The 26928-nt window shown below is 47.4% G+C and overlaps 1 protein-coding gene across 15 annotated transcripts; it reads right to left on the bottom strand.

The window, feature by feature from the left end:
- Positions 1-19277: 19277 nt before the first annotated feature.
- Positions 19278-23628, bottom strand: LOC120676415. 15 transcript variants are annotated; one of them, XM_039957735.1, is made up of 13 exons: positions 23404-23628; positions 23089-23194; positions 22625-22970; positions 22520-22555; positions 22284-22409; positions 22072-22193; positions 21698-21988; positions 20541-20671; positions 20239-20359; positions 19956-20045; positions 19778-19882; positions 19607-19695; positions 19278-19539 (listed from the first exon to the last, which is right to left on the bottom strand). In XM_039957735.1, the coding sequence occupies exons 2-13, from the start codon at positions 23179-23181 to the stop codon at positions 19455-19457; spliced, it is 1635 nt and encodes a 544-aa protein (XP_039813669.1). In that variant the 5' UTR covers positions 23182-23194; positions 23404-23628; the 3' UTR covers positions 19278-19454. The 15 variants fall into 15 exon arrangements, 14 of the variants coding, with proteins under 14 accessions (XP_039813669.1, XP_039813653.1, XP_039813699.1 ...); XM_039957719.1 differs by having other exon boundaries at positions 22072-22197; positions 22285-22409; XM_039957765.1 differs by having other exon boundaries at positions 22072-22197; positions 22285-22409; positions 22649-22970; positions 23068-23197; positions 23404-23618.
- Positions 23629-26928: the final 3300 nt, after the last annotated feature.

Raw genomic sequence — 26928 nt, 5'->3', positions numbered from 1 at the left:
TATTCTTCTCTTTCTTATTGTTGTTGGATGGCTCTGCATTCTTGTCCTTGTTTCTTCTATCACCGGAATCGTCTTTTTCACCTTCATCAACCGGATTCTTTGGATTCTTTTCATCATCCGACATCTTGATCTAGAAAATCGTGAGTGAGTAGATCGCGCTCAAACCCTAGAAAAGAAGACTCACAAGCAAATAGCAATGAAATCAAGTAAATTAACACGAAAGAGATAAGGATTTGTTTCCCGAAGTTCACACCCGAAGGTGCTACGTCTCCATTGAGGAAGGATTCGAGAGACGGTGCTCAAGAACCCCTATGCTCCTCTCCCAAGGGCGAGATCACCTCTCAAGCCTAAGGTCACTTACTATGGATTCCTCGGCGAGGAATGGAGCTTACAAACTTCTTGTGCAGCTCACAACCTTGATTGAGCAGTCACAAGCACGCCTAGCCGTCTAGGAGCACAAGGCTCCAAGAGTAACAAACTTGAATCTGCGGGCTTGACCAAAACCAAGTGCTCAAGAGGTGGGAATGAGGCTCACTAGCACGAATCCTTGCTCTTGCTTGCTTCTCACTCAAATCCCTCAAAGGAATCACTCAAGAATGAAAAGAGGGGAGTGAGAGAGCTCTCTTTTGGCTTTAGGAGGAGTTCAGCTCGAAGGAATGGCAAGAGCGGGTGAACTGAACGAGGGGAGGGAGTATTTATACCCCTTGACCCAAAAATAGCCGTTGGGCGAACAGTTACCCGGAGACTCCGGGCAACCCTAATTTTTCAGCCCGAGAACAGCACCCGGACACTCCGGGCAACGGGGTCCGGAGTATTCGGCCCTATACCCGGAGTATCCGGGTTAGGCAGGATGAAAGCTCATGTTTTGCTCTTTTGAGTGTATTTTGTGGCTCACAGGTGTTTGTCTAGATTTTCTTGAGCACAAGATTTAAATCGAAACCCTTGAATCAAATCCCTCTTGATAGTACGGCGTCCCTATACTCAAAATTCAAATATAAAATCCAATATCATGAGTACACTTAAACACCGCCTTTTCATTTCCCTTTTGGGGGCCATACGTCATCATTTGATTCACCTATACATATTCATCACATGCACACATGCTCAATTACATAATTAAATATACATGTGTTTTGTCATTATTCACCAAAACCCACTTAGGGGCCTAGATCACTTTCAAACCCAGGACAACCCACCAGAAGAAGGTTGGGGGCAGTTGGCACCAAGGGCTGGTCGGCCGACCAGCACCGCCTCAACCTTGACACGTGGCGCCTCCTCACTGGTTGCGTAGGTCGGTTCCAAAGGTTTCAGCCCGTGGCTCGCTCCTATAAATACAAGGGGAGGGGGTAGAGATTAGAACACACACACACACACCACACTCACCTCTCTTCTCAAGTTCATCTTGTGTAGTCTATAGGCTTAGTGGAGTTTAGGAGAAGTCTAGGAGTCATCGAGTCCCCGGAGTTGCTCGGGAGTTCTGGTATGTGTTCATCTCTAGTTCTCTCTTGTAATATTCGGTCGTTTGTAATTGAATTAGACTATGGTTACCGAAATCTGCTCGAAGTATGTTCTGAGTTATCGGATATATGCTTATTGATGTGGTTGCGTTATCATATGATGCTTGCATTGCATGATCGCCATGTGCTTGTGATGGTTAACATATTGGCCTTAGAACTATATCAACTGCTCCAGTATTCGCAAGTTTGCTCTAGTATGATGTCTGTCCATTCGGAGGGTAGGGGCTCCGCGCGGGATACTAGAGTATCGCTTACTAGTGTAGACATGGTGTCTAGATTAGCTAAGTGTTGCTGGATGTCAACCTTTCCCATGGTTTGTAGAGGTAGTCGATAGGTGGTGACAGCCCTGTTCGAGCCCTATTAATCCTCCACGTTCGGATTGGGGGTAGGAGGTACACAAAGTCGCCGGGGTGTACGGGATCCTTTCGTTTCTTTGATAGCGGTCTCCCGGTTGTGTAGTTTAATCTCTGACAATCTAACCATAAGATAGCATAGATATAGCTAGCCTAGCACATCTGACTCGAGCTCTAACTTCTACCTTGCTCCCTACCTATAGCATCTTCTTTTGTTTATTTATCCTGAGGGTAGTTGTGTGTGTGTGCCAAACTACCTCCTAACATGTTATATATCTTATCCCTCTGTATGCAATTGAATATCCAATTTAGATAAAGTTCATCAACTAGTCTATAAATAAGAGATCTAGGATGAAGATCTACACCCCTAGGCTGCCTAAAGCATCTAGGATGAAGATCTTCAAGATCCAAAGGAAGAGAGGGTGAAGGTGAGGTGTGTGGTGTGTCTTTCATTTCTTCACCCCCTTGTATTTATAGGTGGGAGCCATGGTGTAGCGAAAATGGCCTCTCATGCCATATTTCAATATAATGTTTTGGTGTTTGATGACACACACAACACTTGGACTAATATGATTGTTAAGATGACCATTCTCAGGCTTTTTAGGTTCAAGTGATGACAAAGAGAAGATAGGCGTAGCAAGGCCCGAAGGGCCGCCCCTACGGTGGTACCGATTAGCGGACGGGGGTCGAGGGGGAGCCGCCCCTCGCGGGTCTCAGGGCAGCGCCCTGAAAGCTCTTCGGTCCAAAGGACAAGAATCGAAGAGACCGTGAAGAAAACCAAGTCAAAGAAATCAAGACAGAGATAGTTTAGTATCACCGGTTAAACCAACGCTGAGAGAATCATATATGTCGGTGCATTGACTTGGAGCAAACCAGGAAGTTTTAGTATAACCGGTTAAACCGACATTAGGGAAGTTGGATACATCGGTGCAAGGACCTAGAAGCTGAGACAAAGTCTATACACCGGTTGAACCGACGTTAAGAAAATTGAATACGTCGGTGCAATGGACCCAGAAGCTGAGGCAAGTTCTATACACCGGATGAACCGACGATAGGGTCTTGGTGAACGTCGGTGCAATTGTCCAGAGAGTTTGTTTTCAGAGTTTACAGGACAACTACACTCACCGGTTAAACCGACGCAACATTGGTTGATTGCCTGTACACGTAATGGCTAGTTTCTGAAGCAGGCAGTTTAGTATCACCGGTTGAACCGATGATGGCTTTTGGAGGTGCGTCGGATTAACCGGTGTTAAGTGTTTTTCTGGCAGCTTTTCTCCAACGGCTATATTTGCTTGGGCTGCCTATATATACCCCCAAGGCCGGATCATTTGAGGTTGCTGGAGACTAAGGAAGTATACTACATTTGAAGAACCTCTCCAACCACCATAGAGCTTCATTGTACATCATATAGGATTAAGCACACTTGTGAGAGTGCTTAGTGTTTGTAATAGGGATTATTTCTTGCGAGAGCTCCCTTGAGAGAAGTCTTGCTGCGGCAAGCAACTTGTGTACTCGTCGTGTGACCCTCCGACTTGGTGTGGAGCGGCAACGACACTTTGTGCGGGGAAGGAGACCCCTCTTGGTGAGAAGCTCCAATAGTGAAGACGGTGCCGTGGTGACGCTTCGAGAGAGACGGTGGCGGTGGCCTTGTCTTGGTGACTTGGGGTCACTTAGCCTTTGCTTGCCGAGAGCCTTGGTGGCGAATACAAGACGGTGATCAAGCGAAGAGACTCGGTATCACACTTGTTCGTGTTGGACAAGTGGCCGTGGACGTAGGGAGGGACTTGGTGTCCTAACCGAACCACGTTAAATCGTGTGTCTTAGTGTCTTCACGGGAGTTTGCATATTCTCTCCCTTACCTCTTTACTTACCGTATTACGTTTCCGCATTTACTCTACCTTGCATGCCTTTACTTTCCTAGTTAGTTTGATTAGGATTGGCTATAGGTTGCAAGTTTTTTAGGGGTAAGTAGAGAGTAGCATAGATAAACCTTAGTCATAACTAGCATGTGTAGGACGTGTTTGGTTTATCTCATGCAAATAGATTAAGCCCTAGGATAGAAAACGATTAGCGACCCTATTCACCCCCTCCCCCTCTAGGGTCGGACACCCCGGTGATCCTTACACATGGCCGAGGGGAGCTCCATCTGCAGGTATTCCTTGCTGAACCGACCTAACCATCCAATGAGCAACCTCCACATGGCAGACTTGAGGCGGTGGGGCCCACTGGGCCGTTGGCCGACCAGGGTGGTCGGCTGGCCACCTAGTAGGGCCAACCAACCTCAGCTTCATCTAGTGGGCTGAGCTCTGGGCCCACTTGTCATTGGCACGAGGAAGAGCTTCTATTATTTCGGTTTCTTGCTCTTGTGGGCCCTCCAATCCATGTTATGACACGTGTCGCGTTGTGATTCATTGGAATGTCGTGTCTTGGATCACGCCACACCGTTTTGCTGCAAAATTAGCTTAAAATCACCTGTACACATTCTCAAACACCATCTGTGGAATTCTTTAGTAAATAAAGCTATCCTAGTATTTATTCCACATTATGATTGAATTTTGTGTAGGAGTTGACAGTCAGAATGAGTCGTTAGTGACCGTCAACACGAACGTGAGTACACTATCTACGGGTTCATGCTCATCCAAGGACACACACTGGTGTAGGAGGGATAGGGCAGAGAGGACTTCCTAAGATTTGGAATCTATGCTTAGAAGAAGAGATAACTACGCCTTGTACTTCGAGCTACTGGGTTCCCCTGGCTTAAACAAGCCAGTTGCTCCGGTAATAATGCTCTATCCTATAACCGAGCATGGAGGGTTACTGGGGCACGAACAGGGCTGTCACCAGCTACCAACTACCTCTACAAACCTTGGGAATATAGAACAACTGTGTGGTAAAGTCTAGCCTAGACACCACTTCTACGCTATTTCGTACTAATCCTAACCCTAGCTAAGATTATCCTTTTCTATCCGGAGTCTTAAGCTAGGATCAAATGCTACTCTAAGCATACGCTCAATTCAATAGAAGGCAGAAGAAATAACTTGCAACTAAACTCTAATTCTAAATAAGAAAGTCTCGAACACTTACAACCGAATAAGCATTCGTCGAGGTACAAGAGGAGAAGAGTGCCGACAAATCCGGCACTTCCCCCGACTCCTTCTCACTCTCCTCCTAATCTTCTACACCCCAAGGCTGCCTAAAGCATTTAGGATGAAGATCTTCAAGCTCCAAAGGAAGAGAGGAAGAAGGTGAGGTGTGTGGTGTCTTCATTTGCATCCCCCTCTCATGTATATAGGGGGGAGCCACGAGGGTGAGCTGCAGCATTCCTCCTTGAACCGACATCATCAGCCAATGGGGAGCTTCCACGTGGAACCTGAAGGCAGTGGGGCCCACTGGGCCGTCGGCCGACCACTCTGTCCGGCCGGCCACCCAGTGGGGCCACCGACCTTCCTCCTTCTTCTGGTGGGCTGATCTCTGGGCCCACTTGTCATTGGCACAGGGAAAGGCTTCTATTATGTCGGTTTCTTGCTCTGGTGGGCCCTCAAATCCATGTGATGACACGTGTCGTGCTCTGATTCGTCAGAACGTCGTGTCTTGGATCATGCCACACCGTTTTGCTGCCAAATTAGCTCAAAATCACCTGCACACATTCTCAAACACCATGTGTGGAATTTGTTAGTAAATAAATCATCCTAGCATTTATTCCACATTATGGCTGAATTTTGTGCCGGAGTTGATGGTCAAAATGAGTCGTTAGTGACCATTCCTCCTTCTGATCCTCCTTGAGAAATGCTTCATTGGAAGGATTAGGAGGACAAGAATGTACCATAGGCCCGGGGAATGGTTCAATCAAGGGATTTCTGGATTGATTGGGGTAGACAGAAGAAGGTTCATCCCCTAATTGGGCACTGACGTGATTCAAGGTGTTTCTATGAGTTCCAGATGATTCATCCTTGAATCGGGAAGAGAACATTGGTGGGGTGAATTTCTTCTCTCTCTGATGTTACTACTTCGGGCGAGGGTTCTAGGGCTGAATCTGAGGATGTGGAAGATGAACAATTAGGTTCAGCCGCTAGAAAATCCTCATGGGTCGACTCACACTCCTCTCGGGGAGGATCAGACTCGGGTGACAAGGAGGTATACTCGGCAATGTAATCTAGGATTTTATTAACCTCAGCCGGGAACTTATGGAGAGGTACTCCTCCAGTGATGGAGTCGAGATAATCAGCGGAACCCTTATCGAGACTCTTATGAAACTTCCAAATCACCAAAGGACTGAGTGTCGATAAGGTAGAGTCGGATTTCACTAAAAGTGAAAATTTGGACAGGCTAAGCCTAAAATTTCCTTCTCACACTATCGGAAGAAATGAATAGAGAATCTCTTTCTCGGTGGTCCCAGTTGCCATTCACGACGCTTGCCGCAGGCGTGTACCATTGCTCAGCCTTCCCTTTAAGAGAAATGGGACCAACTTCCACCTTAAGACATCTAGTGGCATGCTTGCAGAGGCAAGGTGCGAACATAGCAGCTCGAACTCACATAGATGGCAGTCTGGGTCTTTGCTACTTGACGTAGAGAAGGAAAGCTCCCAAACCATAGCGATAAAATCGGGACAGAGGTCATAGCTGGATGAAAGAATTGGAGGTCCATATGGTGGTGGCTCAAGGAACTCGCCCGAAAGAGCAGACGAATGTTGGATAGAAGGTTGTTCCAGTGTAGCGGGGGTAAAGATAGCAAAAAGGAAATTAAAAATGATACAAAATAAATTTCGTATGATAGGGAAGATTTAAAGGATAGTTTCTCCATGGATAGCGGGGGTGAAGGTGGAAGGAAAGAAAGGCAAAAGATACAAGGACGACTAAGTACGAAGAAAGATGCAGCAACCATTCCCCGGCAACGGTGCCAGAAAGCTTGTTGGGTATTTTAGCATCACGAATAAATCCACAAGCGCATGGATACCGTTGTAGCTTTCACCTCAGAGTATTCCAAGGGTTATTGAATCCATAGGGAATGTGTATGCACTAACTCCTATTTTAGTCGGTCCAAGAACACACCAAGGTAGGTAGCAAGGGTAGAAAGAATTCCTAAGATAGCACTGTAGCTGAGTTAAAGGTCGATCTCTCGAGCACAATACTTGCTTCGGGCACCGGCTTACACCTGGTCTGCCAGGCGACTCTGGCCAAAGCTCTACGCTATATCTGAACATGGAGGATTATAAAGCTACAATAGGGCTATCACTACCTACGGCCTACCTCTAACAAACTATGGGATATAAGGCAAATGAAGGATAACCCTTAGCCTAGAGACCACGCCTACACTATGGATCACTACTGCAGTCTAATTACATATGGTACCTCATAGCAAACTACAACACTCTATGGCGACGAACCTGCGAGTAAGAGAACTGATCTCACTCAACTACAAGCACTACTAGCATATACTATACCAAGTAATATACTAGAGATAGGAACCACGAATGCTTACCCGAACACTAAACAATGTAGCAGCATCCGTAGAGGTACAAGCTGGGAGCAACACCCTTGCACTTCTCCCAAACTACTCCATCACTCTCGTAGAGGTATAAAGTCGAGAAGAGCACCAACAAAACGGAGCCCCTCCTGAGAACCACTACCCTCACCCTATTCTAAGACAAGCTAAGCAAGGCTCTCTTGTGTGAAGTTTACACTTGGTGGTGTGTGACTAAAATGAGCCCCTCCTCTACTATTTATAAGAGGGAGCCACGAGGTTGCAAGGTAAGGAGCTGCAGCTATGCCTCTTGGAACCGACGTTTGGAGCCAATAGGGAGCCGCCACATCAAAGCTCAAGGTCGGTGGCCTAAATATTCGGTCGGCCGGATGGCTTGGTTTTGGCTCCGACCGGGCTCATCTTTCGCAAGGCGACTGCTAGGTGGACCTTAATGCCTAATCCACATGCAATAGCTCTTGCTAAGTTGGTTGTATCTAAAAGTGGACCCTTTGATCAATGTGAGGCTGAATGGCATGCTCTGATTGGTCAACAAATTCGCCTTGGATCGAGGAGTGTGTTTTCTTGCTCCTGAGATGTGTTTTCTCCCTTATTTCACCTGCATACAAATATTTACCAACACTCATAGAAATGGTTAGTAATAAACCCCTACCGCTAGGGTGATGCTCATCTTTTATGCATTTATGCAAGAATTGATGGCCTAAAATTGGTATTTAGGAGCCGTCAATAGTGGATCGACGAGTATGTTGGCAAGGGAGACCGACGCCGCGTCACCGACCGGCGCAGCGAGGCGACACCGAAGATGTGCGGCGCCGCCACTGTTGCCTCGCCCTCATCGCAGATGTAGCTCCCATGGGCGGGGCAGTAGGAGATGATCTCCCATGGCACCGGACCCCTGCGCTCGACTCGCACCCTGACCATCCATCTATGGGATGGATAGTGGCGTGCAGAGCGCACCAAGATGCGGTCCTCTATGGTGCAGCACTCTGGTAGCACAGGACGACCCCGGCGCGCAACAAGGTCGTCGGTACAGAGAGCTCCTTCAGCAAAGGCTTCACCACGGTGACCACGATGGCGAGAGCGGTGCACTGGAGCTAGGAGGACCTCTAGAAGCTGTTGACGGAGAAGATGACAGAATTAAAGCATCTTGGGTGTGTGCATCGGCATCTTACCCTTGCCATTGTCGTCAATCTCCTCCTTCTTGTTCCTCTTAGTTGGCCAGAGCCATTGCTGATAACGTGTTGTAAATCGAGAGAACAATAGGTACTCCAGAGAGAATCATAGATGTAAAGCTGTGAATTCACAGATGTTTCATTGATCATGTGGGGACTATTTATAGATTACAATGAGTGCTTCAACTCCTCCGTTTTGCCGTTCAGAGCTCCCATGTCGCACGAACCTGAGATCATGGAAAGTCGCCCACGTCTCGGTGTCGAGCATGGGGCTTGACCGAGAGCTGACGAGTAGGAACAGTTTTTTCCTTCTTGTGTTTTGAACGAACGGATGAGATCATCCTTTTCATTCCTAACATCAACAACGACAGCCATCAAAAAATAAAACATCAACAACGGCGCATCCCATCACCTGGCTATCTGCTCCTCAATCAATCAGCGGACGACATAGGATGCTGTGTGTCCATTCTGATGGTCGGGCACACGGCCAGCCTCCCGGTCAAGGGTCGACCACGCGGCCTCTCCCTGGTCAAAGGTCGGGCGAGGCGGAACTTGTTGCCCTCAACGAGAGGTCTGGCATGGCGGAGCCACCCGTTGAGGGTCGGACAGGATTGACATCGCCCATTAATGTTCTAGACTAGCCAGGACACATGGCCATTTAACCCTTAATTTGGGGTATACCTAATATTCACTACTACAAAAATTATTAACCGAGGCGGGCAAAAAAATTTAACCGAGGTGTTTTTGGCAACCGCCTCAGACACAAGATCACAATAAATAATCCATATTCCGAGGCGGTTGATTGCCCGCCTCGGTTAATCAAATAGAAAACACAAAAAAATTGAAAGCCCGTGGACACGCCCGTTGAGTCAATCCACAGGCCCGCCGAGCCCATCCACAGGGGAGGCCGTCGTCGCCGTGCTGCCACCAGGGAAGACCGGATCCGGAGCCACCGCCGTGGGGACCCACTTGGCCGGATCCGCCAACATGGGCCCCACCTGCCTCGCTACGCGCCATCGAGGTGTCAAGCGCCAATCGGTGCCGAGTTCCGCCGCTCGGAGGGGAGGAGCGCCGCCAGGATGGGGAGGAGCGCTGCCGGATCCTTCCTGCTTCTTCTCCTTCGCGCCACCTCGGGGCCCCGATCAAGGACTCGGCACCGCCACAGCCCCGCGCCGCCGCCGCGGCCGAGCCACGGCACCGCCGCGGCCCCGCACCGCCGCGACCCCGCACCTCGTGCACGCCGGATTCAGAGGCCAGTGGGGTAGAAGGGTGTCGGACCGGCACTAGCTCGGCGGAGGGGGTCGGCCGGGGCGAGCTCGGTAGCCGACGGCCGCCGCTCGGAGAGGAGGGAGGGAGGGGCGCGGGACACAGAGGAGAGAGAGAGGAGAGGGAGGGGCGATGGGTGGCTGCGGGGGTGAGGGAGGGAGTGGAGGGATTTAGGGTTTGTGCTTTCTTTTATATGCTGGAGGTGCTAGTGGGCTAGTATGGGCTGGGTTTTTGGGCCTGATTTACCGAGACGGTTGTATTATAATGCCCGCCTCGGTTAATGATTTTGCAAGGCGGTTTTTTGAATCGCCGGGCATTAATCAAGGCGGTTGGAATTGCTGCCCGCCTCGGGGGGGTTTAAAAAAGGTCGCGGTAAATCATTTGTTCTAGTAGTGATTGAGCCTTTGCTGGGATCCATCCTGCTCGATCGCACAGGGGGTCCTTCCTCGCCGTTTGATTATTTTCTCGCTGATCCTTCCGAAGCCCGCTTCTCTTAGCGCATCCAGTGGGTGCAGCCCCCGAGCCTCTAGGTGAATCATGTTAATTCATCTCGTCAGGCCGTACAATTCAGACTGTGCATGGATGTAACATCCCATAATTTTTACAAAATATTATAAACTCCAAAAATATGGATTTTCAAAAACTTTTTGTGTATTTGTGATAATAGCTAGAATAATTTAAGAATATCTTCAATCAATCAAATTCCAAGAAAGTAAAAGCTATATGAATATAAGGACTCTAACGCTAGAGTGAATTATTTGGGTTTTATTTGGACCTTCTTGGATCTACCTTGTTTCAAACTCTTGTTTGAAATTGTGTGGATTTAAAATTTGAATTGGGCCATTAAAATTCGAAGTCAAATACTAACTACCATTAACTTATCCGGCCCACAACCTCTAACCCAACCCACCTAAGCCCCTAACCAACCGGCTGGCCTACTAACCCTTTCTTGACCCAACCCGTGCATGAGCCCACGCACACACGCACGCCTGCGCGACCCAAAACCCGCACGGCCCGCTAGCACGCTCGTGCCGCCCAAACACGCAACACGCACGCCTATGCGACCCAAAACCCGGCGCTTTTTTCTTTTTTATATTTTTAAAAAATAAAAATTTCAAAAATATATGTCCGTTTTGAAATATTTCAAAAATACCCCCCGGTCGCCCCCCCATAGGGCGACAGCCCTTAAGTGTAATTTTTTTTATTCAAATTTGCAACGAGGTCCCTAGAAAAAAAGGGGCCTGTCGCCCCCCCCCCCCTCGGGCGACCAGTGGGCCCAGCCCACGGGCGCGGCAGGGGGGCCTGTCGCCCCCACCCCCCCCCCCCCCCGCGGGCGACCGGGGCAGGCTCTCCTATATAAGGTCCAACCCCCCCCCCCCTTCCCTCCTTATTTGAGCCCGAAAATTCCACCAAAAATCCAGAAAAAAAGAGGGGTGAGGAGAAGGGAAGCGGCGAAGCCCTGCCGGATTCAGCACTTGTGATCTGCAGGTTAGTACATTTAGTTGATATATTTTTCTGTTTAAGTACTACGCATTTAAGTAGGAGTAATTTAAGTTGTGGTGAGTAATTTAATTTAATTATTGCTATAGTAGAACCATTTAAGTAGGAGTTTAATGCATTTGCCATGCTCCCATCTCATTGCGGCATGTGCAGAGTCTGCGTTGCAGCCAGGAGTATTTGTTTCACCTTACTTCAGCAAGGAAGCAGCTGTATCCACCTGGGGACATGAGGTATACGGGATTGGAATTGTGGGTCCTTTCACTCAGGATAATGAGAATAAGATGTTTATTCCTGATCCAGCCACTAAGAAAGGCAAAGGCCGCCGTCAGACACGTCGTATTCGGAATGGTATGGACGAGTCGGAAGCAAGCAAGGCACAAAAGCGTTGCAGCCAATGTGGAGCATTGGGTCACAACTACAAGAAGTGTCCTCAGAATGCACTTCACGATGCTGCTGACGTCGGTCCTTCCGGAAATCCGAGAGATGGAGCACCTCCTACGTTCAGACGAGCATCGGCGAGAATTGCTCGTGGAAGGCATTCGGTGTCATGATCCACAATTGTATTTCATTATTTGTAATATGTAGTAATGAAATATTGCAGGTATGTAATGAAGTATTATTGTACCTATGTGTCCAGTTTGTATGAAATATATATTTACCTATGTGTTCTCATATATTTTTGAATGCAGGTATGGAGATGGACTCCTTGCTAGACCCAATGATCGACTCGAGACACAGGTCTTACGTTGCAGCTGTTGAGCACCGAGCCCTAGAGGTGCTACGTCCTCGTCCACCCGGGGAGGCGATCTCTATACACCACGATTGGTGTGACCGGTATGTAATGAAATATTATTGTTTATCACTTATGTATTCGTCGGTATTCCTTTGTTTTGATAATTTTGTTTATTTTCAGGTTACATGAGGCCGGTCTACTGACTCTGCGCCGTCTTGTCGAGGTTGTGCCTATTCAGCTCGACCGATCCCTCCTGACGGCGCTCGTTGACAGATGGAGGCCGGAGACACACACGTTCCACCTCCCGTGTGGGGAGAATGACTCCTACGCTGCAGGACGTGGCCTACCTCCTCGGCCTCCCTATCGTCGAGGAGGCTGTAGGTCCGCGTGTGGTGGCGGCCTCGTGGAAGGATGAGCTGGAGGCCCGTTTTGCCCTGGTTGACCGCGTGGAAGAAGCAGGTCCAATCAACCCGCACCCGCGAGCAGCAGGTCCTTCGAAGACCTGGTTCCTATAGTTTACAGTACGTATTCATGACATATATAAATTTAATTGTTACAATTCACATGTTCCATTGACAGTTGAAACCATTAATATTAATTGTTTATGCAGCCTGCCCTGTTGGCTGCGGATGCAGACGAGTACAGTGTGACCAGATCGTTGGAGGCGTACCTACTTTGGTTGTTTGGTTACATCATGTTCAACAACACTCATGTCAACTCGGTCGATAGGATTCTCCTTCCGTATGCACGGGAGATTGCGGATGGGGACGAGGACGTACCGCCCTACAGCTGGGGTGAGGCGGTACTTGCAGCCACTTACCGTGGACTCTGCGACGGCTGCATGAAGACACATGAGAACGCTATCTTGGCAGGGTGCCCACTACTGCTACAACTTTGGTCGTACGAGAGGCTAGCCGTTGGTCGGCCCATGGTCAGCCACGAGCCTTACCACGGGGGCATGTACGGCGAAGAGGAGGACGAGAGGCCCACTATGGGAACTATCTGGATCTGGCGTCAGGTACGTTTGCAACAAATCTAATTTTGTTATTCATTGTTACATGATGTATTAGCGCACTTTTAATTTTACTTATTCGGAATGCAGAGGTCCTGGGCGCATGCGCAGGTTAGACGCGCATATCCTGAGTTTGTTTCAGAGCTCGACATGCTGACGCCCGAGGACGTTGTCTGGGAGCCTTACAGCCCAGAGGCTGTGGCTACCCGTGCACCAGCAGGCCTATCTTCGCACTGCTCCGCGAATGCGAGCCTGTGGCTTACTACCGCCGTCCTGGTTTATGACATCGCGGTTGAGGCATATTGCCCCTGGAGAGTCAGGAGACAGTTTGGGCAGCGCCAGGAGTTTCTGGTGCCCACCGCGTTGGAGCGTGTCAGTCACCAGGACCACAGGTAATTATGAATGAACTTGGCTCATACATTCGTGTCGAATCTAATGATTCTTCGTGGTCCACTTTTGTATGTTGTCAAGGAGTGGCTTGCCGTGCTCTGATGATTGGCTCACCAAGCTGCAGCCGTGGGTGGACCAATGGGAACAGGCAGACGAGCATTTGGCCCATCCAGCAGGACCACACACAGACAGCTCCTTTAGAGCTTACCTCACCTGGTACTTACCCCGGTTTTGGGACCACACACAGACAGCGGGAAGAATTACTACGGTTTTGGGAAAGGAAAAGGTGGAAGAAAGGGAGACCCTATAATATGGGAGGGGCCTCTTGGACCTGATTCCTTTCCGGAACCAGTGTTTGAGTTTCCGCCACAGCACAAGAGTGAATTTACCAATGAAACTCCTCTTCGACAATACGATAACCGTAGAGAACCGTGGCCAAAATGCAGACATGGTGAGGACTGCTTAGTGCAGATGTGCACCGACGGAATGGATGGCGGTCAGCGTTTCTTTAAATGTCCCCACGCATGGGTAATACTCGGTTCTTTCATTTCTTTATCTTCAATGAGACACCTTACATGAAATTTATTTTGCAGTCTTCAGATGCTCCAGAAAACTGTGGTTTTACTAGGTGGGTCGATCCTGCACCAATTGATTCTGTTCAGGAGTTCATCGAGTACCTCCAGATAAAGATCTTTGATTTGGAATGCAAGGTGAACCATTATGAGGAAGTGAGCGAGGGTAACAAAGACGACGAAGTTGATGATACCAGCAATGCTGCCGGTTCACAGGATGAACCATGCACTATTCCTTACTGCAACTGCCCTTGTCACAAGAAGAAGGGCCCTGCGCCTCCGGCACCACCGCCTGCACCACCTGCAATGGGTGGATACTGCGGAGAAGGCTCAACGCAATTTGCTACGTGGGGGTACGGCTACTAGGACTACCCTAGTGGTAGTGACATGCTGCATCGATGTGTTTGTTCTGTTTTTTTTTTAAATTTATCTAAGGCATGTTAGGTTAGTCTGAAATCTGTTTACCGTAGTTTGCAACAGGTTCTTCCATGCCACAGCATGTGTGATGTGTCTTTCATTATCGTTGTATTATGATGTAAAATTTGATGTTTCACATTATGTAATGCATTTCTTAGTTTTTATTTCTTATCGTTATATTAATTAAATGTGTGCTTTTTAGTATTCTAGTGACATGTTTATACTTCGATGCTCCATTACGACTAAGTACGATTCAAACTCGACATTATGTACATGTCCAGTGAATGCAAGTTAGGTACGAGACATACATACAAGCATAATACAACATTAACAATACTAAATGCGAATACATCTTAAACCGATGAACATCATATGTTATACATCATGGCATGAAATCATCTAGGTCGTCATCCCAGTTGACAGATGGTGGTGCTGCAGGTGGTGTAGTATGGCTCGACGAACCTCTTGGCTTTCCCTTTCTCTCTTTTCTGGATCTACGTTCATGTACAGGGGGAGGAACATCATGTATTGGAGGCCATGGTTTGGGGGGCATGAAGTCATCCATGTCGTCATCCCAGTTAACACAAGTTTGTGCTGCAGGTGGTGCAACATGACTTGACGAACCTCTTGCCTTTCCCTTTGTCTCCTTTCTGATTCTAGGTTCATGTACAGGGGGAGGAACATCATGTGTTGGAGGCCATGGTTTGGGGGGCATGAAGTCATCCATGTCGTCATCCCAGTTAACACAAGTTTGTGCTGCAGGTGGTGCAACATTACTTGACGAACCTCCGGACATCTGTTCTTGCGCAGGCCAAGTACTATCACCCGAAGATCTTATCCGCCTCCTTCGTCTAGTTTGCGGCATAAGTCCACCACCGAAGATACATACCAATTTATGGAAATTTGGTATCGTTTTGTTAATCAACTCCGTGTCCTCGGGGTAATCCTACCATATAATTAAAAAACAATGTTACTGTTTCATAAATATGGATTCGAAATGACGGACGGGATTACAACTGAATGAGAGTTACCTTAATGTGCATCTCATACACCTCTGGCCGCATCCATATCTTACAAGAACTTTGTAAGAATCCAATGATATTAGGATGATTCGCTAGTTCACATACTCTCATGTATATCTTCCGACGTTCTAGCAGGTGTCCCTTTACATCTTGCGTTGTAATACCTCGAAATAATGTGATATCTTTAAATTCTACTACTTTGGACAACACCATCTCTATCGTACCATCCGCTAACGGATCCAACTTCTTACTGATAACAAGATGGGTCATGATATCAAGTATTATACTAGATTTCTCTTCGGTCCATGAAAATCCTCCACAATTGGAGGCAGCCATTGCCTTATACTGCAATATCAATAAGGTACTTCATAATTCTATTCTAATTCATAATTAATTTAAAAACAAGTATGTAATAGTACTGAAATTGTAATACTAAACGAGTGTTCTAAAGCACCAAATCTAATTCAGCTAATCCGCTAATTAAATTAAATTGTTATACAATATCAATGGATTCAGACGGAAGTTACCAGTAGATCACAAGTACGCAATTCGGCAGAGCTTCGCCGCTTTTCTTCTCCTCACCCCACTCTTTTTTCCTGAATTTTTAGGCTCAAATGACAAAGGGGATGGCGGCATATGGCGGCCAGGGCTTATATAGGGGGAGGGGACCCTGTCGCCCCCCCCCAACGGGCGACAGGCCCCTGTCGCCCGTTGGGGGGCGACAGGCCCCTGTCGCCCGTTGGGGGCGACATGGCCTTTTTTTTTTGCCAGGGACCTCGTTGCGAATTTGAAGAAAAAAATTACAATTAGGGCCTGTCGCCCTATGGGGGGCGACCGAGGGATATTTTTGAAATATTTCAAAACGGACATATATTTTTGAAATTTTTATTTTTAAAAATATAAAAAAGAAAAAACGGCCAAAACCCGCACGGCCGCCTACCTTCAACCCCGCGGCCCAGCTTGCGCGCCAGCCCAACAACGCCTCACTCACCCGCATGAGCCGCTGCCACCCCGACCCCACTCGTCAGCCACCCCTGTTCTTCTTCCCCTTCACGCCACTCACTCGCTCACGCGCCTCACGTGCTCCGCTCCGCCTCGCCCACGCCGCACGCACCCTTCCCCGCTCCATTCCAAAAGAGGGGAACGACCGAGCCCTCATCCGCGCCACATTCCCCGCTACCACTAGGACCCGCTGACGCCCAGCCTCACAAGCTGCCAAGGCAGCGCAACCACTCATTGCACCCTTGCTCCGCACGGCACCACATGTTCCGGACCGAACGCCAAGCCACGCCGGTCACCCACGCAAACCCTAGCCCGGCACCTCCTATAAAGCCTTGCGCTACGCCCCTATCTAGAGCCCCTGAGGAACTCTCCCCTTTCTGCTGCCACCAATCAAGGAGGAAAAGCTGAAGCAGAGTAAGAGGGGGAGCACTGCGAGGAGGGGGACTGCCGCCGCCGGAGCTTCACCGCGCCTGCGCCCGTACCCCTCCATCGCTGTTACTGAATGGCACGGCACGACCACCTCGACTCGTCCCTACCCCGACTCACCACTGCGTCGCGTTGTCTTCATCAAACCACGCCGGTAGACCGGCGCCCTGCCTTGCCACCCCTCCTTGCCTATTGTTCGGCCGTCGTGTGCCGCCGATGAGCCCACCGTAGCCAGCCTAGACCTCATGCCCCTTGTGTGCCTCGTTTGCAGGAGCCCTCCATCAAACCATGACCTCCCACCATACCTCCACCGTAGCTCGCCTTCCCCCAATGTCATTAACCCACCGCCGCCGCGGCCCAGGAGCACCTAGTCCCCGCATGCGTGCGTGCACACACACACCCACACCGGTCACGAGGCCGTGCCTCCTTGACCCATCTACACCACGGTATTCGTCAGATTGTGGCTGGGAGTGACTTTTTGTCACTTCACCACATGGTGAACCGTTGTATGGCCGTGGAGAAAGAGAGGCTTAGATGGGAAGATCGCCAGTGCTCGCCAAGAGGAAGTTTGAGTATCAGTCTCGCGACAAGACATTGCAGAACCCAAGAAACGCCTTATCCTTTCCACCCAGGAGCAATTTTGGCTCAAGTTCCACCCAGCCACACAAGAACTTCGGTGAGAGAAACAACCAGCACCCAAGCAATATGAGCTATGGAGGGCAGATCCAAGGAGAAGCAAGCTACCCCCGTCAGCAGCCTACACAGAGGCCCAACACCCCATTCACGTCGTTAGTCTACTACGCCTGCAACAAGTCGGGCCTCAAGGCCTTTGACTGCCCCGAGAAGAAGAACCGGACGCCCGCCCCAGCCCCATGTTCCGAAAAGCAAGTCAGCTCAGACTCCACGACCCACCGATCGTGGTCAACTCACCCACCTGACAGAAGGGAAAACCAAGGATGCACTCTACGCCAAGGTTGGCGTCTCCCGCCCAGAGGAACCTCTTCTGGCATTTGTTAATGGTTTCCGGTATTTGCTTGGGTGCATTCAACGCCGTTAGAAGGTAGACTAGCTGTGAGAGAATAGATTTTGGTCAGGGTGACTCCCCTAGCTTGGTTGAGGTTTTTCCCTCGCCATCATGAGAGGCTACCCAAATCCCTGTCGACGAGGGGCCGAAAGTCCAGCCTTGTTTAACCAGTTGACCGATAAAGGGAGTCCGGGGTAATACCAAGGAAGCACGCACGTTGGGCCGGAAAACTGGTTAGGATGTCCTCTAGTTCTAGATTCTGACATTTTATCAGAATCACGGATTTGAGGGGTCGGTGAAAAGACATGTGCCTTCATCAAAGAGTTTGAGGAACCGCATCATCCGCACACATCGAAATGCGCAGCCTAGTTCCGACCGATCCTAGCGACATGTAATAAGGAATGCACAAAACAAGGTCCACGTGACCGGATAAGATGGCGGGTATTGATAATTTACGGTCAACCGTAGGAGAGGCTCCCGTACGGTCGATTTTCCGACCATTACTTTTTTTCCATTTACAGAATTTTTTTTGTCGTTTTCTGATTAAAAATTTTTTAAAAAAAATACAAGAAAATTTTTGGAGACCAAAAAAACATTTCAAGCAAAATATTAGAGCGGAAAAAAATTTCAAGTAAAAAAATTGGAGACCAGAAAAAATTTCAAGAAAAAAAATTGGAGAGCACAAAAAAATTCAAGAATTTTTTTTGCGTCATTAAAAAAAATATTCATCCGGAAAAAATCAAAAGGAATTCAAAAAAAATTGTTGAAAATTTTTTGCAAAAAAAAAATGGAGGCGCGAGGCGGCGGTTCTGGGCCTCCCCGCCGCTGCCGGCCCTCCCCGCCGCGCCTCCCGCCGCCGCCGTGCGACGCGCCGCGGGCGGGGCTCCCCGCGGGCCGCCGCCGCCGTGCCGCGGGTAGAGCTACCCACGTCCGCCGCCGACGCGCCGCGGACTCGGGGCCGCCGAGCTCGCGGGCGGAGCTCCCCACCCCGCCGCCGCGCCGCGGACTCGTGGTCGCGTCGCGGCCGCAGGAGGAAGGAGAAGGGAGGCTGCAGGAGGAAGGAAAAGGAGGGAGCGCGCGCGAGGATGGATCTGAGAGAGGGACGGAGGAAGGAGAAGGGGAGGAGCAGGAGGAAGGAGAAGGGGGGGAGGCGCGGCGCGGGGATGGATCTGAGAGAGAGGGACGGAGGAAGGAGAAGGGGAGCAGCAGGAGGAAGGAGAAGGGGGGAGGCGCGGCGCGGGGATGGATATGAGAGAGGGACGGAGGAAGGAGAAGATGGGGGGCGGTAGTGGGTGGTGGGTCCCGCCACGTGGAAGCTGTGGAAAAAAATCAACCGCTCGGAGGAGAAATCACGGTGGACTATAGAATTAGCTTCACGTAAGATGGCCGAGCTTAGAGGCAACAATTCCGTGAGAGTGCGACCCCGACGGCTTCCCTGAATACTAGCATGCTGAGAAAGACAAGTACAACATTCAGGCATCATTACTACTAAGCTTATATTAGTTCAGATGGCCATTTAGCTTATATATAGACTCCCTGGTGATGCTTCAGAACAAGACAGTGCTGACTTCAAACACCAGTCATGTACCACTCTTCGCTGATAACTTTACCATGTTCGTATTGCCGGACAATAATTGGCCTGGGAAGTGGCCACCTGCAGGTAAACAAAGTGTTAATATACTACACACTCCAAAGGCTGCAATTTCCAGATTCTAATATACTTGTTAAGTCTGCTGGGAGTAAACTTGTTGACGTTGATGATTTGAGTTATAACTTCAGATTTAGCATCTCTATATGTTCTCACACGAAACTGTATTGGATATAAAAACAAGACAGTTAGAATGTCAGCAACATTCAGAACAAACACCCAATGCAATTCTTGAGAGTAAAACCTTAAGGCTCATCAGTGCTGCCGTCTGGTTGAAAACATCTGAAGGGTTCATTTTCTGCCTGTCCAGCCAAAGCTTACCGCACATATCCAGAAGGATGCCACCAAGCTAGTACCACAAAAAGAAGATACTCAACAACATTGTTGACAGACCAAGGATTTCCCGCTTAAATGGTAAATACCTCTGCAGCATTGGAGAACGGTACACCATCAACATGAGTGATTATGTCCCCGACCTTTATCTCAGAAAGTTCTGCAGAAGGTTCTTGTACCTGCAACACAATTAAACAGAAAGCAAAAGATACTTATTCACAACAGCAGACCTGAAACCATTTGATAATATACAGTGTGCTTCAGATATACTAAAGACAGAATGTTTCTGTATTCCTATGGCCAAGTTGACATTAGCAGCATTAATTAGAAACATCAACACAAAAGAACAAAGCAGAAGATAAAGATGCATACCTTCACCACAATCACACCGCATCTTTCAGGGATTCCACTCTGTAACTTTTTTTCAAGTAGACTGAGGTTTGCTTCATAAAGAGTTTTAACTCGCAGCCCATGCAATGGTCGTATCACCTTCCTGCATCATCAGATGGATCATTTTATTCATCACTGGTGGAAAGAGTATGTGGCACTATCCTCAAAGGAGGAGAAGAACGTAAGACACATTTCCCCTAATATCAAAATGAAATGAGGATGCAGCTTAATTAGTACAGTACATGGTAAAAATAATGTGAAAAGATAAGTAACAAAAGAATTACCCAAAGATATCGAAGTGCTGCAAACACTTCAATACAATGAAACTTGGAAGAAAAGGAGTTTCTTTCTTGTCATAGAAATTCATTCCAATTACATTTCCATCAAAATCCATCAAAGGACCGCCAACACCTCTCTGCAAAACATGTTGCTAGTATTTAACTGATATTTGTAAGAAACATAAGTAAAGCATGGACATAATATGACAAGAAATTTATCCTGTTATATGATAAACGTCAAGCAAAAGATCCATATTTGCAACTTATATTCCCAGTATAGCTGCAAGCCACAAACTTCAGCATTTAATTAACAAAGCTTGTTTGTCACAACAGAATAATCCAGGACTATAAGCCATCACAAAATTTCCCTGTAAACATACAGGATCTAGATAGCCTTATTCCTACCAAATTTAGAAATCATGTCAAATCTATAATCAGTTATGAAACTTCAGTCACCATATGGTATTACTCACTATCCCACTTGACAGTTCCAAAACTTAACTTTTGCGAAGATAATAAAGATAGAGGCTAATAATAATATTTCACCTCTAGCACTTGAGATAAATGCTAATGACGACACATAAAGTACAGAAAATTTTAATTGGGCTTAGGTAGTTCTGCTCACATGTTTTAGACAAGAAAATATTCTCGGGCACATAAACTGAAATCTCAGGAAATGAACTATGCAGATAAAAAGAATATGTAATCTTTATAAGAAACATTTTAGGGAGGGTATGGAAGAGTGACTTTATGACTTCATAGCATTATTTGTTGATTGGAATGTAGGAATTGCACTGGCAGATCACAAAATTGAACTATAGGCTGATCGAGATACATGAATTTGAGGTTCAGATCCCAGACTTATAGTTGATCTATATGACTGAAAAAAAAATCCACAAGATAGTGAAAGGAGATCAATCACCCTCTATAAGAGCAAGTTCATAAAAAAATTGTATGGTGCAACACATTGGATATATAACGTCTCTGAAATGTAAGATAGTGTAAAATGAGATCCTTGACCTTGAGATCAAGGTTGACATAGCCCTACAAAAAGGTACTCAAATAATGGTGTTCATGAAAGGGCCCAACAAACGTCAACTAAGAATTGTAAATTACTACATCAGGGATCAATTTGCAAAGCATACAGGAGTTGCTTGACCTACCTTTGAAATTTTGCAAGAAGAAACCAATAGCTCTTCACAATCAAACCTGCTTCTCCTTGGAATAAGCTTTCCTGAAGCAACCTTTAAGCTGCAAGGCTCACAACTACGGCCTAGAGCTACAACATCTCTTGTATGGTTTTCATAAAAGTTAAAGAACCCAGTGTTTGGACAGAAGCTTTTGCTTGGCAGGTGAACAGTGCAAGGGACCTTGATCACACAGATATTGTAATAGAAGTCCACATTTGACACAAAACCTTCAAGTTTTTGACCACTTGCTAACCATACATTGATCTACAGCCATATGAACAAAGTTTAATGTTTGCTATTATAAAGAAAGACAATGATTCTACAGAGGATAGAGAGAGTTCAGCAACCTTCGGTTTATCAATTTGCTCATCTCTGTCTGGACATCTTACTAAGCTTGCAGATGTTACTACATAACCAGTATCGTCCACATATTCAACTATTGTGCCAGAGCAAGAGAAAATCTTTGTGTCTCCGGAATAGAACAAAAAATGAAATAGTAGTGATTTGGTGAGCCAACACAAACACAAGCACCACAGTTCATCCAGATGAAATTATTTACCAGTAAAAGACTCAAGCCCAACCATACATCGAGCAAGCTCTAAAGTGAACTTCTCAACTTCCCAGCTTGTGTGCTTCAGCTCAAATTCTGTCCCAAACTCATCATCCGATTCATATGGTAGCCAGTCTAGTTACAAATTAAGAAGTAACACCCTTTAATAAATGATGGAAGCACTATGGCACAAACCAAACTTTTCCTGGTTGTAATAAAGATGTAAAAAGGGAAGAGAAGCAAACCTCCAGAACCTTCTGGAGGTTTATTAATGATCTCCCCTGCAGCAAGTTGATGCACAGAGTAAGTAATGAAGGCAAGAAAAAGGTGAAGAGAGGCAAAACACTAACGTGTATAAACGCTTCCCTTCTCGCCTTTGTTACCGCTGAAGTCACCGTCATTGTTGTCACCACCTTGTTTGGAGAGCCTTAGCTTCCTCTGTTCTTCCTTCCATGCTTTGTATTGTGCATCAAGAACTGCTCTTGCCCTGAGGGCCTTGTCCACACATTCTCTATCTTCTCGCATTTTCTGTTCTTTCCTTAAGCGCTTCGTTTCAAAGCATTTCTCTCTGTCCATCTTGTGTTCTTCCCTCCTCAACTGTGTTGCTAAATCAACATCTCGACCACGAAGATTGTATCTAGTGTTATTTGGAACTTGTCCACATAGGTAGTCTTCGCTGCTCTGAATGGTCGATTCCTGGGAGGCAATAACCACAATTGCTGAGAAAGAGTACAACTTTGCTATGTCCGATAAGTAATTAAATAAAAATTAGTGGAGCTGAAAGCCAGATAACTTTGGGTGCAGTAACGACTACCACTGGCATCTCTCGTCTCTTAGGGCTTGCATCCACAGCGTTCGATAAGGATTGGGGAACGAAAGTAGGTTCACGATCCTCGGTGTCAGCCATCCGGTACCTTTACCTGCTGGAAGCGATACAATAGACAGGGGACTTAGCGTGGAACCAGAATTACCAATAGGTACATCGAATATTAGTAACCCAACATGCAGCAACCAACCCGAGATTTGAATTTGACACTTTGATTGTTCGGATAAGCTAGATAATCCCCGAAGAAGAAAATCACTTCAGAAACGGAAAAAGCATCCATCCGCTCAAGTTAGGGTTACTTACCAACAAGGCACAAATAAAGAGATCCGACTCCTCACTGATCTAGACATCCAGTACCCGTGGATTGGAGAGGTCAATTGCGCGCTCCGTGGCTTCGGTAGAGGACGGGAACGACGGCGCGTCCACTGGTGAAGGAGAGGAGGCGACTCCGTGAGCGATGGTCACGAGATCGTCAGATCGACCCGCAGGCCGATGCGGGGGTGCGGTCGTGGCTATCGTTTTATCGATACGTTCCGGTCTGATGTACTGGGCCGTGTATGTACTGGGCCGTGTTTAGATGCCAAAATTTTTTTAGCAAAAAATATTACATCACATGTTTAGACATATACATAGAGTACTAAATGAAATTTATTTATAAAAATTTTTACACGGATGGGTTATAAATCGCGAGACGAATCTAATGAGCTTACTTAATCCATCCATGATTTGCAACAGTGATGCTACAGTAACCATCCACTAATTATAGATTAATTAGGCTCGTTAGATTCGTCTCGCGATTTACAACCCATCTAAGCAATAAATTTTATAGATATATTTCATTTAGTACTCTGAAATAGTAAGATTCCCTTTCAAAAATTTTACCCCTAAATATCTAAACACGGCCTAGCTGAGTTGCTAACCATTGAATACGCTCTAAATGGCCTTTGTAGCGCTATGTTACTGTATCAAATTTTGACCACCAGTTAAGATATTAAATAAAGACAGTTTATAAAACTAACTCTAGAATTCCTGCGCTATTTTGCGAGACGAATCTAATAAGGTCTTTGACCGTATAATTAGAGGATGGTTACTGTAGTATTATTGTAGTCAATCATGGATTAAATAGACTCATTAGATTTGTCGCGCAAAGTTGGATATATCTATGAAAAGGTTTTGCAAATAAATTGTATTTAATATTCCATGCATTTAAGATTCTCTTGTAGCACTAGGTGTCCTAGGGTAAACCAAACATGGCCAAAGGGGAAGTGGAAGACGGTTGCTTGCCCGATGTCCGACCGATGCACGATGGAGGCCATCGGGAGTCGGGACGCTTGATAGCCGCCCGGCAGCTCAAGACAAAGAACTTGTTTAGTAGGTGATGGGGAATAAAAGTAACTCATGCTGCTAAACCACCTATTACAGACTAAACCCCAATTAGCGATCCGAGATAGGGGCCAAGGCAGTGAGTGTCAGCCCGTGACACAGACAGCCCAATTCCGGTAAGACGGCTCACGGTCCATCAAAGGATCGCCTTGCCCAACCTCTACGGGAGTGGACCGCCTCGCCCGACCTCCACAAGGGCTACCCCGCTCCGTTTGGCTTAGGAAGGGCCCGCACCACCACACGACGCCCAGCTGATCCCGAACCGGAGGGGAACCCCCCCTCCCCAAAGTCAACGAGGGGCCCAACTGCGAACCGCTGCGTCGGACAGCGTAGGGCATGGCCGCCCACTACGGCACCCATGCCTCAGTACGAATTGTGACGACAGCGGAGGCAACGGGGCGCAGCCCAGAGCCGTGCAACGTGAAGCGCGCTGTCCGATAAGACGAGGATGAGACAGCGCACTCACTCCCAACGGACAAAGACGTCATCAACAGTCAACCACCCATCCCGAGCCGCCACGACTCGAACAGTGCTAGGGATGGGGCCGCACGACCCACGTCGCCATCAGCGGGACCCACCAGGACCAACGACTTTCCCTTTATCTTATTATGCTCACCTTTGTATCTGACCCCTTCCTCTCCCTTGAGCTATAAAAGGGAGAGGGAGTACCCCTGACTAGGGGACTCGATTCAATCTGATCAGACCCATTCGGAACCACACATACACGCACACGCATACACCTAGAGACTTGGGAGCTCGTCCCTCTCTCGCCCGTTTGTAAACCCCTGCAAACTGAGTGCAAGAACACGAGTGACCCGAACTGGACGTAGGAACATTCTGCCCGAACCAGTATAATCCTTGTGTCTCCCCTTACATTACCATCCGGGCCCATGACGCGTGCACGTTAATCTACTCGCCGACGATACGTAACACCGACAGTTGGCATGCTAGATAGGGGATCTCGCGTGTCACACGTCTTCACCAGGCTGTGGATGGCCAACCACGCCGGTGTTGCAAAACCGCCTGAATTAACCGGCTCAAGTGCGCTAACCATCACCATAAAGATAATCCCGACTAACATGCACTGCAAATGGAGTAATCAGTCCAGTCGGGTAAAGTCCCGATGTAACCACCTGAGATGCAATTGAAACTCAAAACTTACATACAACTCACACGAAGATGAGTCCAGAGAGTACAATATTTCACAAATTTTATATCACAGTGTTCATAAGTGAATTATTACAAACCAAGTTCAAAATTCAGAAAGGTACTTGAAGTTCAAAATAAGTAGTTCGTCAGAGTTTAACTGCAGGGGAAAATAAATGATAGTCTAGCGATGATGCAAGGTATTATGATGAAGCCCGTATATGACATCAACCATATTCTCGAAGCTATCACCTGAAAACAAAGCCACAAGCAAGGCTGCGTATACTAATACTCAATAAGGCTTACCCGACTATGGTTATACTTAGCCCACTATCTATACATGCAAGTGGCTTGAGAGGTTTGTTTTGCCGAAAAACAACTAAGAGTAAGTCTTTAATTTCATATTTTAGCCTTCAAAATTCCAGTTCAATTAACAATTCTAAATGAGCATCTATCCAATGTCATACATGGTGGAAACAATTATCTTTCATCATCCAACAATATTAATCATCATCCTTGTTTCACTTTTTACTCTATGCGGCAGAAGTATTAAGCAGTCTCAATAGCCGTGAGAAGCGGACGATTCGAATCAAGTTTCTTAACCTTGCAAGGCAAACCTAACACACAAGCATGGGAACCGAGTAACCCACGCAACCTTTCCCCTTTCTTGTTGGGTTGTGGATCAGGGCCACCCCCCTGTGTATAAGAGGTCCACAAACCACGAAACGAAGCCGGGCTTGGCTGCTCCTGTACTCATCATGTGCACATGGGAATAAATTCAAGAGGGTGGGAAAAAGTCCACTTGTCGGTCCAATCAGGTAGTTGGCTTACCGATTAACATATTTCTCGGCATGTGGTTAGTGCGTTCAAACGCTTAATTACCACTACCACACACTGTGGCCTTAGCATCTTTTCGCTAAAGAGGTCATGGTCCAACAAGCTCCGCGGGATAACGGCCGACGGGACGGCTATTGGTACTTTGTAACATCACGAATAAAATCCGCAAGCGTACGGATACCACTTTAGCTTTCATCCAGAAGTATTCCAGGGTATCGTATCCACTCAAGAACGTGAGTACACTATCTATGGGTTCAGGCTCGTCCAAGGACACACACACGGGTGTAGGAGAGATAGGATGGACATGACTTCCTAAGATTTAGAATCTATGTTTAGAAGAAGAGATACTTCGCCTTTATACTTCGAGCTACCAGTTTCGACTGGCTTATACAAGCCAGTAGCTCCAGTAATAATGCTCTATCCGATATCCGAACGTGGAGGGTTACTAGGGCTCGAACATGG

Source organism: Panicum virgatum, chromosome 2K (assembly GCF_016808335.1).
Source record: "Panicum virgatum strain AP13 chromosome 2K, P.virgatum_v5, whole genome shotgun sequence".
Classification (NCBI taxonomy): domain Eukaryota; kingdom Viridiplantae; phylum Streptophyta; class Magnoliopsida; order Poales; family Poaceae; genus Panicum; species Panicum virgatum.
Note: the sequence above shows the minus strand (reverse complement) of the source record. Positions and strands in the feature narration are given on the sequence as shown.